The 15973-nt window shown below is 39.0% G+C and overlaps 1 protein-coding gene and 1 pseudogene across 7 annotated transcripts in view; one reads left to right on the top strand and one right to left on the bottom strand.

Annotated features, from left to right (window-relative positions):
* TRIM37 (tripartite motif containing 37) overlaps positions 1-15973 on the bottom strand; it is a 147178-nt gene that overhangs the window by 30883 nt on the left and 100322 nt on the right. For 6 of the 7 annotated variants that reach the window (XM_060082872.1, XM_060082873.1, XM_060082869.1 and 3 more), the window contains exons 20-22: positions 8163-8291; positions 7617-7803; positions 5644-5762 (exon numbers count right to left, since the gene is read on the bottom strand). In XM_060082872.1, coding sequence (XP_059938855.1) covers positions 5644-5762; positions 7617-7803; positions 8163-8291 — 435 coding nt within the window. The remainder of the gene's footprint in view (positions 1-5643; positions 5763-7616; positions 7804-8162; positions 8292-15973) is intronic. The other variant, XM_060082870.1, reaches the window with a different exon arrangement.
* LOC132478449 (palmitoyl-protein thioesterase 1-like) lies at positions 8655-9702 on the top strand (annotated as a pseudogene).

The raw sequence follows: 15973 nt of genomic DNA, 5'->3' as shown, positions 1-15973 counted from the left end.
CAAGTTATTCTTTAAACACTTACAATATTTTTCAAACTCTAATAAATTTATATATCTTTTAAAATTCTTGGTTAGTTTGTAGTATTTACAAGAACTGTAGCCTACAGTGAATATTCAAATACTGGAAAATGCTGTGAACATTACTGGGTAATAGTTGAATAATGTACACTTAGAACTCTTAGTAAGGTTTATAGCACTACATGGAATCACATCAAAAATACCAATATGGGGGGCTTCCCTGGTGGCGCAGTGGTTAAGAATCCGCCTGCCAATGCAGGGAACACGGGTTCGAGCCCTGGTCCGGGAAGATCCCACATGCCACGGAGCAACTAAGCCCGTGCGCCACAACTACTGAGCCTGCGCTCTAGAGCCCGCGAGCCACAACTACTGAAGCCCGTGCGCCTAGAGTCTGTGCTCCGCAACAAGAGAAGCCACCGCAATGAGAAGCACGTGCACGAAGAGTAGTCCCCGCTCGCCACAACTAGAGAAAGCCCGTGTGCTGCAATGAAGACCCAACATAGCCAAAAATAAATAAATCTATTTTAAAAAATGCCAATATGAGGAATGCTTTTGCTTTTGAAACTTGAAGTATGCAGTGGAAGCGTGGAGTCTTAACCGCTGGACCGCCAGGAAGTCCCCATGTTTCTGTGTTGACTGTTAAGATTAACTCTAACGGGAGAACTAGAATAATTTTTTCCAGTTTTCTGATTTCTTGACTTACTTTCCTTAGGATTCAGAAAAACATGCATTTCCCAAGAAGTGTTGGAAACAAATTCCTGCATGAAAACACTACTTGGTTTTTTATCAAGTCCTAAGATCTGAAGTTCCCTAGCTCTGTGAATGTAATGAGAAAAACAAATTGGTCTCCTGACCTCTAGCTTAAGAGTTGACCTATGGGGTCACCAGGTCCTGTACAACCCATTGACATCAGTGAGAGCACGTAAACACAACATAAGGTCAAATACTTTCATTTTTTGGAAGTGAAAGTAGCTACTGTCAAGCAACAGGTCACAAGCTATTTGCTATGTGCCTTGCCCCACACATTGCAATGTCTACCCACTGCATTAAGTAAAGGTTAAAGCAAACTAGTGATATTTCACCAACTATAAGAAATTTGAATACAGGATCTTTCTTAATCTCACCAGAAGGTGTCAACAAGTTTTCACAAAACTGGCTGTCAATGATAATTATTGTAAGATACCATTAAATGGAAGATGATGCTTCAGAGATGTTCATGTGGGGGAAAAAACCCCAAAATCAACCCTGCATCTTAAAGTAAAATGTGGGGCCTCCCTGGTGGCGCAAGTGGTTGAGAGTCCGCCTGCCGATGCAGGGGATACGGGTTCGTGCCCCGGTCTGGGAGGATCCCATATGCCGCGGAGCGGCTGGGCCCGTGAGCCATGGCCGCTGAGCCTGCGCGTCCGGAGCCTGCGCGTCCGGAGCCTGTGCTCCGCAACGGGGGAGGCCACAACAGTGAGAGGCCCGCATACCGCAAAAAAAAAAAAAAAGTAAAATGTGAAATAGGGTATTTCTATATCAATCACCTACCATATTTTTTGAGTATCCACTAGATGCTCAGTAGTCCAAAGCTAACTTTTGAGTTATAATGCCCTTATTCAGGGGTGCTCAAACTTCAGCTGCTTGGAAAATACATTAACCACCTGGTAGACCAAACACTAATGCTTCACTTGCCTTCCTCCTTTCCAGCAGAACCTCAGTGTTGTTCAGCTGTCTTCCCTTCTCCAAGTGGCCACGTGGAATGGATCAGGGAGGGGAACCAAATGTTCAGACTTTGCCAAGTTTCCTTTTTTTTTCACTACTGATTAATGAGATGTGCTCTCATTGATAAACACTGATAAGCAGAGACATATAAAATGAAACAATCCTCCCCTACTCCCAGAATGTCTTTCTGACTCCATATAAAGTTTGGAGCTGCAGCAACCACCTTGCCATCCTGAGGGGAGCTAAGCCAACTCACTTAGAATGGCAGAGCAAAAGACGGGGGGACGGGGCTGGTGGGAGGAAATGAGTTCTTGATGACATTAAGCAGGTAAATTTTGCAGCCTTGAAACTGCCCTACCAGAGTTAGGTGAGACTTCTTGTTAATACAAGACAGTGAATCTTTCTATTGCTTAAACCAGCTGATTGGGTTTTTGTAACTTATGTCTTCTTTGATACACCCAAAGGGATCAGCGATGCTGGAGCATCAGACTTGTGTATTACTCTTAGATAGGGTGCCAGTAAGGTTTGCAATAGGCATGCCATGGCTTTCCCTGGGATGGGTGACACCCTGACTTAATTGAAAAGGACTGTGCTAATTCAGCAGAAGCCAATCGCATAGTCTCCAGTTTTAGATACAACAAGGAAGAGACCGGTCTACCTAAGGAATTCTGTAGGTATCAACTGGGGGAGGGGGTGTGTGAGAAGGAAATCAAGATTTTTGCAATCCAGCCATTAACTAGGAGATTAACACAAGGTTGTCCCATATGATCCCAGTTAGAAAGGAAAAGGCCTGTTGATGACTGTCAAGTCTAAGAAAAGTCACTTTTTACTGACTCTCAGGAACGTTTAAGAGACCACTTTAGTTGTACCAAATTCCCAACTAGTAAACACAAAGAATTTTAAAGTTTTAAAAACTTTAAGCTTTAAAACTGGAAACTTTAAAAAAAAATTTAACGTTTCTTCAAACAGCCTAGCAGTCGGGAGGGAGGAAGAGGAGAGGAGAGAGACACCAATTTACAGTGACCTACCACAGAAAATTTTCTTTCAGGCATTCTGCTTAAGACTAAAGAGGCTCGTTATTCCTAAGCACAGATGTAAGACAACCCCACTCAACTTTTCACCAAGGCTTACCGGTGCAAAAAATGAAGGTTTTCTTGAGAACTGGCTCCTGCTGATGATAGAATATACCCACAGCAGTAAGTAAGGCCCCATTCTCCTCTCACAAAGCAAATTTCAAAAGGCACAGAGCTCCTTTAGTTTACCTATTCCCCTCTTCCAGCCTTATCAATTAGTCTCCTCACTGCCTATCCTGGGACTCTAGTGGCAAATAAGCTGTTTAGATACCAACAAACTGCAATAGCGGACTTTCCTGGCACTACTGATTTGCATGTTTCCAGTAACTTTTCTTATTGAGTTCTAGGTGCTTTGCATCACTACAACACTCCTTACGTAAGAAAAAATGTGTTACTGAGTGACACTGACAGCACTAAATCTCAGATTCAAAGACTTGAAAGTGCAGAGCAGATCCGAAATGTGGCCAAGCACATGCCTTTCTCCAGTTTAGAATAAGCTGTTAATGATTAGCTTTAAAAAAAGAAATGGAACTAATGTCAAAACGTATGGGGTTTTTTGGTGCTAACTAGCTATTTACATAGAAAAACTGCTGAGAAAATGTGAATTTATGAGATGAAGGCTGAAATTTAAAAGTCCAAGTTTAATTTAACATTCTCCTTTTACCAGTCTTCCTGTCCCCAGAGTTCCACACCCCATTCCCAGCCCCCAACTCAGCCAGAGTAGGAATTTTAAAACATAATTTTATTATTTCACTCCTTGCTTATATTCCATTCAAAGGACAAAGTCCAAATTCTAGCTAGACATACAGTATAATTCCTCATGATCTGACCTCTGCCTCCACTCTGGCCTCATCTTTCACCAGTCTTCACAACTCATACTAACTCATAGTCATCCCTTAGGATGATCTTTCCAAGTGTGGACTAGGTTAGTAGAGAGGTGATAGTTAAGAGCACTGGCTCTGTGACTTTGAGTAAGGGAAGTTACATCTCTAGGCTTCAGCCTGCTCATCTGTAAAATCAATTTAATAAAGTAACCATGTAGGTCTGTACTGAGAAAACATAATACTGGTAAAGTCTTTAGCAGTCTTAATAACTAATGAGGGCTTGCAAATATTATCTATTATTTTTATTATTACATACCTGTTAGTTGAGCTCCCTATATACCCCATCACAGCACTCATCATTCCATATTATAATTGGCTATTAACTGGTCTCTAACACCTGGTTTTTTTGGTCTTCAATTGCTCTCCCTGCTCCCTTCCCACCACCACCAACACATACCCAGCATACTTGAGAACGACTTGCTCCCATTTGTAACTATGACCCACTCTGGCAAGTGATTCTTAAGGAGTTGTCACCCCTGGTTTGAGTTTTCAACTCAACCAGTGGTTCTCAACTGGGGATGATTTTGCCTCCCCGGGGACATGTGGCAATGTCTTGAGACATTTTTGGTTACTGTAATTCAGAGGAGGTACTACTGGCACCTAGTGGTTAAAAGCCAAGAAGGCCGCTGAACATTCTACAGTGCACAGGGCAGGCCCCTAATACAAAGAGTCACCTGGCCCAAAACGTCAATGGCACCAAGGTAGAGAAACCCTGAACTAGACAGTAGGTTCAGGAATTACTTTATCACCAGCATCAAAGCAATGCCAGACAAATTAGAAGCATTTCACAGATGGTGCATAAGTAGAAGGAGCCTAGAATTCCAGCACATGCTAAAACAATTTAAGCCACTACAATCTATAATCAGTATGTATAAATACATGGAGACTAGCTAAGCCCTACTAGCTAATCCTTATCGGTCCTTTCTATAAAGATCAATCATAATATATTTTTCCTGTTGTTTTAACAATCAACACTTCACTTTAAAAATCCTTTCCATGTAATTTCTACTGAAATAATGCTGCCCACCACAGGAGCACCAACTAAGATGGAAGACCAAAATGTTTAGTGTGCTTTAACTGAAAAACCTGAAAATGCCACCACCCCCACACACTCACAGAGCAGTCAGAGGTAGATGCTGGCACCTTTTATATATGCTCTGAGCTACAATTCATCGATCGTTGAAATTCAAATAAGTGCAGAGGTGGTCGGTGGCAGAGTTTCACTAAGAAATGAAACATCTCAGTGTGAAATATCATTAATAAAGCTGACGTGCTTTTCTGCTAACATACGAAGGACCAGCAAGGGCAACACATATAGCCTTGTTTCAAGCACCTTCTGTTAACTCAAAATTACAAAAAAGTCTTCGACGCTTTCAGATAAAGAATAATGGACCTGGAAGAACATGTAGACAAACACTAGAAATGTGAGAGTGAACTGGCAGAGTAGAAGTTGGTTACCATAAAGGATGTTTTAAACGGTTAAAGTTTGGAATCCTTCTCAAAGAGCAAAGTAATCTATAAACATTAATCAAGACTGACTTTAAAAGATGAGGTACTTAACATTTAATATTCTAATTAGTTGTTTTGGGGCATGTTTTTCCCGTAAGACACTGAACATATCCAACTTAATCTTTTCATATCTAGCAAAACTTCAATGCCTATCATGTAGGTAGCATAACACATTTAATGAATGAGCGAATGAAGTATCTGCAGACTTTCCCCCTGTAAATGCCTGTTCTAGTAAGATGTCCTTTTATGTAGTCAATGATCCATTTTGCCTTCCACTATGCTTAATGTCCTAGTAAATCAAACTCAGTGGCACGACGAATGCTGTTTTCAGATCAAGCATGTCAGCCAGTAGATAACATCTCAGTAACTGTTTTACTAAACCAACCACTTCCGACCACCACCAAAAAAAGATGATTATTTCGCCTCCCGCCAACTATGACTTTATCATTCCTTACCTTCCTCTGGGGCAACTGAAGCTCCTTCAGGTAGTATAGGTTGTAATTCCCCAGTTTCAGAATTATTTTCCAAATCAGTCATTTGCATTCCTTCCAGACGACCTCCTTTAACACTAGTCCTCAAAGAGGGAGAAAATAACCTGATATTCTTGTACAACTAGTCACTGATACAATAACCTAGATTTTTTTCCTGTCCAAAAACTGAGCAAACTAAGTAGGGTATAGGGCACTGGTGTTTAATACTAAATTTCAAGTTTTACTTTTAAAAGATTCACTAGAAGACTCACAATGAAAGGTTATAAAGTGGTAGATTTCATCCATGTCAATATCCTGGTTGTGATAATATATCAGCGTTTTGCAAAATGTTATAATTAGGGGAAACTGGATAAGGTACACAGGCTCTCTCTATTCTTTCTTATAATTGCATGTGAATCTACAATTATCTCAATAAGAATTCCAATTTAAAACTAAATCTAAATAGAAGTCCGTAATAACATGTTCTCACCAATATGGAAAGACTTGTGAGGTATACTGAGTGAGAAAACAAGGTGCACCTTTTGTATTAAAAAAGCTATATGGTCACTTAAATAGTGCTTAAATACGCATGAAAGCTGAGAAGACAGCATATACAAAACATTAAAAACAGCAGGGATGTGTGTGGGCAGAAGGCTGGAAAACAAAGCAGAGAGGAGACAAAGATGGGGAAATTTTAACTTAATATTCTATTTTTAACTTCCATTTTTGAACCATTTATTACTAGCATTTAAAATTTTTGCTTACACTACCTTAAATCAGGCAAGGAAAAAAAACACAAGCTGGAAAACACCACATGACCCAGGTTGGCAGTATGATTAACTGTAAAATGAGGGTTATAGCTATGAGCTTTACACATTTATACAGGATTTTACAATCTAGAAAAAAGTGCACATTCGTACACATTTAATCTTTATGACTAAAGGCAGATATAAATCTCCATAACAAAATATAAAAACTAGTTGCAGCTTCATCTTGAAAGGAACATGTATAAAACCAGGCTAGGAAATGGGGAGGACAAGACAATCTCCAATGATTGTAACACCCTTCCACTGCTTAAACTTGAGCTAAAACAGAAAACAGCCACCAGCTGTCCTATTAGATTTGGTAATTATCCAGATCTTAAAACTATACAATTAAGTAAACTTAAGGGATATTAATCTTTCTCTAAATTTAATTCAAAGTTCTTTTCAAAGCCTCCAAGGTAGAATTATTCCATTGTTTAAAATTAGAAATGTATTTAATATCCATATAATAGATCAGCAGATGGATATTAATGGTTCACCTAGCACATTCACAGACAATACATTCCATAATCACTCTCTTTTAAATGGATGGAAGTTTAATTGACAATATCGACTGGGTGACATGACTGGGATTTGAGTTTATGTTTCCTGGGAGAGAGATAAAGGTACTGATAACCATATATATATATCCTTTCGGGAAATTCCAACTATGTGTTTTGAGGACACTTTCATAAAAGGGAAAAAAAAGGTGAGATGAAAGCAGAAAAGCAGTTTTAAAATAAAATCGCCAGAAGTGCTTTGTTCTATACAAAATTCATGTAAAAGACCTATGGGACATAATATAGCATAGCACAAATGTCTCTGAAAAATATGGGACAGATGGAAAAAAAAGTTGACCCAAAAATGTCACAAGGCAGAGGTCACCCAAGGTTATATAACATTATTATCCTAACTTCAGTGAAAATGAGCTCTAATGTATTTAAACGGAACTTCTGGTACTATCTCATTCTGTTAAGAAAGAAAAAAGTTAAGGTCTCTGATGCTTGAAAAGTTACATTTTAATACAACGAATAAACTGTCTGCTAAAAAATTAACAAACTAGAAATGTATTATGTTCATTACGTTGTAGACTTAAAGTGCCAAACAAAACTATTAGCTCTTATTCCATTACATAAACAAAAGAACTTAATTTACCCCAAGGTGACCATTTTTCTCCTTTTTTCAATAGTAGGTAAGCCACTGAAAACTGCCACCACAACAGCATCTGAATCCAAAGCTTGACACTGCCGGTCTTCAGATTTTGGCAGAATGTCACTGATACTGCCATGTGTCAAGGCTCGAGGACTGTGCCTGCTCCCAGACTGAGAGCTTCCTGGGGAGCCTACAAAAAATGAAGGGGATATTCAGAAAGAAGGCAAACAAACAAAAAGTTCTCTCTCTAGTTGCCACGTTAGGAGATCTCACTATACATATATTTTTAAACTGCGGGAAAACCCAAAAACAATTTTAAAATATATCCTAGTCTCTTTGTTGCCAGCTATTAAAGATTCAGGGCTCCAGAATATGGAGTCTAATGGCTGCACTTTCTTACTGATGGGTCTGTTCTGTGTGATCAAGGAACTTTCAAATTGAGTTTCAGCATTTTTGGTGCCTTTAGAAGTCTAAAGCTATACCATAAGATCAATTTCGAGTAACAGACATCTACCCACCAAAATCACATTCTGAACTCTCCAAACTTACCTTCAGACAGAGTTTGACAGTCTCCCTTTGAACGGCTGTTTTCCCCAGAGTCTACTGCTCTTCGAAGTGACAGACTACCTGCTATACTGGACCGAGCTGGCTTGGTTGAATTACTCTTCTTATTTGTGGCTGTAAAGACATTTTAAAACATTTCTGATTATGATAAAATAGCACAGAACTTATTACCTAGGCAGTCAGAGAAAGATTTAATCTTATCATCCATGAAAGGTGTTCCCATCTACTGTGTCCAAAAATAAACAGAACACTCTGGTCCCAACTGGTTTATTTGGGGTTTTATGCCAAAGGTATTCCTATCTTGCTGCTTGTGGAACAGTCTCAACTTACAAAAGTAGAAAATTATCAGTGAACTCCAAAAGAAGAATCATACCAGACATGAACTCTAATCTCAGTTTAATTAAACTAAGTATTAACAACAGAACAATAACCACCAAAACACTTGGAAACTGCCAAACATTATTGGATTAAAAAGAAATGAACGCTAAATTAGAAACAAGCCACAATTATAATACTTCAAGATGTTTGTGGCTAAAACAGTAATTAGAGGAAAATGTATAGCCTTAAAATGAATTAATTAGGGCTCTCACTTTCCTGCCGGGGTCCTGCACATCCCTGGCACTGGGGCATCTCGACCTGCCAGCGCCATTGCCCCTAGTGATCTGGCATGGGATGGGAGAGAGCTGTTGTAATCCTTTAAGCGTGGGCGCTATTAAACAAGTGGTCGAGAAGAAAATACCTGGAATTTACGTCTTATCTTTAGAGATTGGGAAGATCCTGGTAGAGGATGTGGAGAACAGCTTCTTTTTGAATGTCAACTCCCAAGTAAAAACGGGGTGTCAGATTCTTGCTAAGGATCCCAAATTGCAGCAAGGCTACAATGCTATGGGATCCTCCCAGGGAGGCCAATTTCTGAGGGCAGTGGCTCAGAGATGCTCGTCACCTCCTATGATCAATCTCATCTCAGTTGGGGGACAACATCAAGGTGTTTTTTGACTCCCTCAGTGCCCAGGAGAGAGCTTTCACATCTGTGACTTGATCAGAAATACACTGAATGCTGGAGCTTACAACAAAGCTATACAAGAATGCCTGGAGCAAGCAGAATATTGGCACAACCCCATAAAGGAGGACACAGAAACGACAGCATCTTCTTGGCAGATATTAATCAGGAGAGAGGTGTCAATGAGGCCTACAAGAAAAACCTGATGGCCCTGAAGAAGTCTGGGATGGTGAAATTCCTCAATGATTCCATTGTGGACCCCGTGGATTCTGAGTGGTTTGGATTTTACAGAAGTGGCCAAGCCAAGGAAACCATTCCCTTACAGGAGAGCACCCTGTACACACAGGACCGCATGGGGCTAAAGGCAATGGACAACGCAGGACAGCTGGTGTTCCTGGCTCTCGAAGGGGACCATCTTCAACTGTCTGAAGCATGGTTTTATGCCCACATCATACCCTTCCTTGACTGAAACCCTTGTAGTTTGCAGCAGAGCTCAGGGAGCCCCTCACACTTCCAAACCAGTTCCCTCCATGCCCATGAGCTCAGATCCAGCTAGCAACTAATCCTTCTCTTGTCACCATCTAACATGCCCTGCTTGGAAAGATCCCAGATTGCAATCTTATCCTTTGCCTCATCCTATCAGCATAGGGTGTTGAATGCAAGTTTAATTAGCTAATAACCATGGAGATTGTTTTACAACCCTCTGATGTGGTCAGACTGTTTTAGGAATTAGGAGTTTGCTACAGGTCAGTCGCAGAACTGTGCCCAGGCCAGGAAGAGACTGAACAAACTAAACCAATGAGATAAGAGTCTAAGGCAGATGCCTTTCTCAGGAAAATCTAGCCACATCTCAAACCAAGAGGCCAGTACCCAGGCCTGAGGTATTCACATAAATGCTTTCTCAGTTGTGCTGGTGGAGATTTGACCAGTGCTTGGAAAAGTATCGCTTGGATGATGTGTCCACATTATTTCCGGAGGCTGTCCTCTCTTTGAGTGTGCTGCTTTCTGTGGTGTTTTAGCTATTACTAGACAAATTCCGGCAGCCCACCATCTTGCCTTGGTGGCCCTTTTTTTGTCTCCTCAGGTAGTGATGCATTAGTCTCTCTGTCACAAAAGGAGGGACATAGCAGCCGAGGATTGCTTAAGGGAGGAAGTGTACGTATTGCTTAACTTAGATGGGGAGGGGGAGGTCTCAAGAAAGATGTAAAATGAAAAAGGAGGAGGTAGTTGGTTCTTTCCATTCCATCCCTGATGAACCTGTCCTTTCTAAATATGACTAGTGGTCTGGATTCTGGAGTCACTCTATTGCCGGCATTAGCAAAAAATGGGAGGAAAAATGTGAAGAGATCAGGCTTTCTAACTTCCGTCTCAAAAATCTGAGATTATTGCGCAGTTCAAGCTGCTTCTGCTGTGTTCTGTGAAAAAAAGACTGCTCAAAAAGCTTAGGGAGTATTCCATATCCCTTTTCTCCTCTTGAAGATCAACCCACCTTAGAATATTAAGGACTCTGAGAATTCCTGTTAGAGTACAGAAAACTAAACTTAATCTACCGTTTCCCACACTATTTGAGCATGGACGTCTTAGCCCCCACTCCCTCATCCCATGAAAACCTAGCAACACTTTTTGGAAGACTGTTCTGCAGAATGCCAGTTTGCGGAAACGGTTAGCTGTAGTTGGGGGGAAGCACTTCTTTACTGCTGCAAAGTTTACCCTCTGTGATTTTTCTTTCACCTCTCTCAAGACTTTTCAACTAAGAGGATAAAAGGTAAGAAGTGGGGACGTGTGAAAATAATTCTATGAAGTTGTCTAAAATAAAGAGTAGTTTCTTAAAAAAAAAAAAGAATTAGAAAAAACTGAAACTAAATGGCCTAACATGCATAAATTCAAGGAGATGGAAAAATGATAAAAAGAAATAAAAAGAAAGCAGAAGAGATGCATTAAAAGGTAATAGGGCTTCACTGGTGGCGCAGTGGTTGAGAGTCTGCCTGCCGATGCAGGGGACACAGGTTCGTGCCCCGGTCTGGGAGGATCCCACATGCCGTGGAGCAGCTGGGCCCATGAGCCATGGCCACTGAGCCTGCGCGTCCGGAGCCTGTGCTCCACAACGGGAGAGGCCACAGGAGTGAGGGACCCTCGTACCGCAAAAAAAAAAAAAAAAAAAAAAATGGTAATAAACGGGTTCAACAAGGTAGTAGGATATAGGATCAACAATCAACTGACTTTTTATACATCAGCAAAGAACAATCCGAGAATGAAATTAAGAAAACAATTCCATTTACAGTAGCATCAAATAGAATAAAATACTTAGGGAAAAATTTAACAAAGAAATGTTAAGAACTGTATATTTTTGAAAGAAAATAAAGAAAAAAGGAAAAATATTCTGTGTTCATTAACTGGAAGACTTAATATTGTTAACATGGCAATACTACCAAACTTGATCTACAATACAGATTCAACACAATCCCTATAAAAATTCCAACTGTCTTTTTTTTTTTTGCAGAAATTGACAAGCTGATCCTAAAATTCATAGAAAAATGCAAAAGATCCATAATACCCCAAAACACTCTTGTATGGAGGACTCACACTTATGATTTCACAACTTGCCATAAAACTATAGTATTCAAGATTGTGGTACTGGTGTAAAGACAGAAGTACAGACCAATGGAACAGAACGGAGGGTCCAGAAATAAACTCTTACATTTATGGTTAATTAATTTTTGACAAGGAGGCCAAGATAATTCAATGGGCAAAGAAAAAGAAAAGATGGACAATAATAAGTGTTGATAAGGATATGGAGAAATTGGAACCCTATATACTGTTGAAGAATGTAAAATGGTGCAGCTGCTTTGGACACAGAATGGCTGTGCCTCAAAAAGTTAAACATAGTTCTCATATAATCCAGCAATTCCACTCCTAAGCATATACTTAAATAAAAACATATGTCCCCACAAAAAACTGTACGTGAATGATCATAGCATCATTATTCATAATAGCTAAAATGTGGGGGAAAAAATCCAAGTCCTCATCAACTGATGAGTAGATCAAACAAAAAGTGGTACCCACATACAATGAAGTATCATTCAGCCATAAAAAGGAATGAAATAATACATGCTACATTTCAGATGGCCCTTGAACACATTATGCTCAGCCAGAGAAGCCAGATACAAAAGGCTTCATATGGTGTGATTCCATTTATATGAAAAGTCCAGAAGCAGATCCACATAGACAAAATAGATTAGCGGTTACCAGGGGGATGGGGGGAAGGGAAAAATGGGGAATAACCGCTCATGGGTATGGAGTTTACGGGAAGAGTGAAACAGCTCTTTTGTCCCTTTCCTGTTTGCCCATTTCTGTTCCCCTCTAACCTTAAAAGAACCTAATTATAGGAATGAGATCTCTAGGCAATTTAACCCAACTCTTGACTTTTGCTCTCCTGAATGCACACCATGCCTTGTTGATTCTTTTCCTAAAAAAAAAAAAGAAGTAAGAATGAAGAACTTAGCAGTTTAAAAAAAGGACTAGCTTTCGACTCCCAACAGCCCCCCTAAGCAATCCTGCTTGGGATCACTTGGGCAAGATAACATCTGAAGGGAGAGTCAGCCAGTGTGCACACAGACTGGAGAATGATGCAGAACCCAACCTCCTGCCTAGATGATTCACTGAGGTTCCCCCACACCCCCACACCCCATTTTTCCCCTTAAAAACGGTCATGGCTAAGCATGATCTTCGCAGCTGGCCTCTGAACACAAGTCTACCATCCCCCCAGACTGCTGGCTTTTCTGATTAAAGCACCTTTCCTTTCTACTGACACTTGCCTCTCAAATTATTGGCTTTGGAGCAGCAAGCAGCCGAACCTAAGTTTGGTAACAAGAGGAAGGATGAAAATGTCCTAGACTTAGATAATGGTGACTGTCACACAATTTTGTAAATATACTAAAAACTGCTGAATTATACATTTGGGGAAAAAAGGTGCTGTGAGAAAAAATTATGACCAATTTCTCCACTGCAAAGTATACATAAACTATTGGTTAAGGGAAAAAAATGAAGAAGAGATGCATTAACAGAAACAAAGGCAGAAATTAACATAATAAAAAGAAGACAGTAGATGAAATAAATCCAAGAACTAGGTCTTTGAATACATGAATAAAATGGACAAGACTCTAGCAAGTCAATCAAGGGAAAAAATAAAACACAAATAAGCAATGATAAAACTGAAAAAGTTAATATCCCATATGCAGAGGAAGTTTCTAAAATTTAAGGGAACAGAATAAATGACTTTATACCAATACATTTATCTAATAAAATTAATTTTCTAGGAAAATTAATTACAAAAACTGATTTAAGAAGCAGCAGAAATATGAGACCAATAAACACACAGAAATGAAAAAGGCTGTTAAAGTTTTATCCCTGAAAGAACCACTAGATAGTTTTATGGATGAGTTTCATTACACTTTTAACGAGCAGATAACATGTTAAAATAATTTTACAGCATAGAAAAGGACAAAAGCTTCTGAATTTATTCTGTGAGACTGGCATAAATTTAGAACTCAGATGTGTTAAGGATAGTATAATGAAACTATAGCTCAATTTTACTTATTGACTACATAGTCAAGAATCCTAAGTATTAGCTGGGACTTCCCTGGCAGTCCAGTGGTTAAGACTCCACACTTCCACTGCAGGGTGTGCAGGTTCGATCCCTGGTAGGGGGAACTAAGACCCCGTATGCCGCGCAGCCAAAAAAAAAAAAAAAAAAAAAGAATCCTAAGTATTAGCAAACTAAAAACAGCCAGTACAGTTAACCCTTGAAGAATAGGGGATTAGGGGCCCCAATCCTCCACGCAGTCAAAAATCCAGGTATAACTTTAGAGTCGGCCCTCCTTATCAGTGGTTCAGCATACAAAGACTCAGCCAACTGCGGATTTATTGAAAAAAATCTGTGGCTAGGAGGACCCACACAGTTCAAGCCCATGTTGTTCAAGGGTCAATGGTATATTAAAAAACTACAAACCAAAACCAAGTAGAAAGACTCATTCTAGAATTTCAAGAATGGTCAGTATTAGATAAATAATATAATTCTCTGTGTTCACAAAGTAACAGGGCAAAATAATATGATTATTTTGACTGACAATAAAAAAGCATTTGATATAATTCTACACAACTTCTTGACTTAAAAAAACTCTTAGCAAATAGTGTTGACTGAAAAAAATGCACACCCTAAAAGTTGAGAATTATGTTTTATTTGGCTGAGTTTCTGAGGACTTCAAGCCCGGGAGACAGCCTCTCAGAATAGTTCTGAGGGACTGTTCCAAAGAGGCAATGGAGGAACCAGGATATATATGGGTTTTTTCAACAAAGACCAGGTAGTTGGCACATCAAAAGATTACAGAAGCGTATGCCAAATAAATAAATACTTGTTAGTTACAAAATATCAAAAAACCCAAAAAATCCCACAGATATCTCAAGTTAATGAATTAGCACTTTTCTATGTATGGGAAGATGCAAGAGTCTGGGCTAATTGAAATTATTCCTTTCTTTCTCATCCTGAATTCCCTCAGGACTCTTTCCCGTTTACTGATATGGCACACAACATTTTTTCATTCACAGTAGGAAAAGAGGTAGTTTGGTGTAATGGTGAAAGCCACAGGCTTTAAGGTTCAAGTTCTTAGCTCTGCAATTACCACTGTGAAACTCTAGGACCCTTTAATGCCCTGTGCCTCAGTTTCTTTATCTGTAAATGGGGATAAAAATAACTTGCCTCATCGAGTTGTTTTTGGGATTGAGTTAATACATGTGACTCAGAATAGTGAGAATGATACCTGGTACATAATAAACACTTAGTAAATGTTAACCATTATAGTAAATGTTAACCATTATTGTTGTTAGGAATAGAAGGATGTATTTTTCAACTTGATAAAAACTACCTTTTGAAACATATAGCAAAATTTGAGCTTAATGAGATTAAAAACTAAAGGAATTCCCAAATAGAGTTGAAAACATTACAAAAATTCTATTATTGCTATTAGTTAACATTGTTCTGAGGTTCCATCCTAGACAATGCAATATGAAAAGTAAATAAGCAGGAAAGGAGTGGATAAACTATGACTATTTCCTGATGATATGATTGTCTACATAGAAAATTCAATATAATTGACTAAAAAACTTAACAATTTAAAAAGTTCACTAAGTGTGTTGAATGCATATTAAAACCAATAGCCTTGCTATATGTCAGTAACTAATAATTAGAAAATATTATGGGGGAGGAAAGAGATCCCATCACAACAGCAACCTAAATTATAATATACCTAGAAATTAATAACAAGACACATGCAGAACTTATATGAAGAAAACTAAAACTCTGAAGAAGTGTATGTCCATAACAGATGACTTGAATAAATGGAAACACCACATTCCTAAATTTGAATGTTTTAGTACTGAAAAGATGTCAATTCCTCAAATTAAATGTTAATTAATGCATTAAATGTAACACAATTCCAGTCAAAATTAATTTCTGGAAGAGTAAACATGTAAGAGCCATCAAAGACGTTTTGAAAACAAAAATAAAATGAAGGCTACAATAGCCACGACATGGAAGCAACCTAAATGTCCATCAACAGAGGAATGGATAAAGAAGATGTGGTACATATATACATCAGTCAAATATTACTCAGCCATGAAAAAGAACAAAATAATGTCATTTGCAGCAACATGGATGGACCTAGAGATTCTCATGCTGAGTGAAGTAAGTCAGACAGAGAAAGACAAATATTGTATGATGTTGCTTATATGTGGAATCTAA

Source organism: Mesoplodon densirostris, chromosome 18, assembly GCF_025265405.1.
Source record: "Mesoplodon densirostris isolate mMesDen1 chromosome 18, mMesDen1 primary haplotype, whole genome shotgun sequence".
Classification (NCBI taxonomy): Eukaryota; Metazoa; Chordata; class Mammalia; order Artiodactyla; family Ziphiidae; genus Mesoplodon; species Mesoplodon densirostris.
The sequence above is the reverse complement of the archived record's forward strand: the minus strand, read 5'-3'. Positions and strand labels throughout refer to the sequence as shown.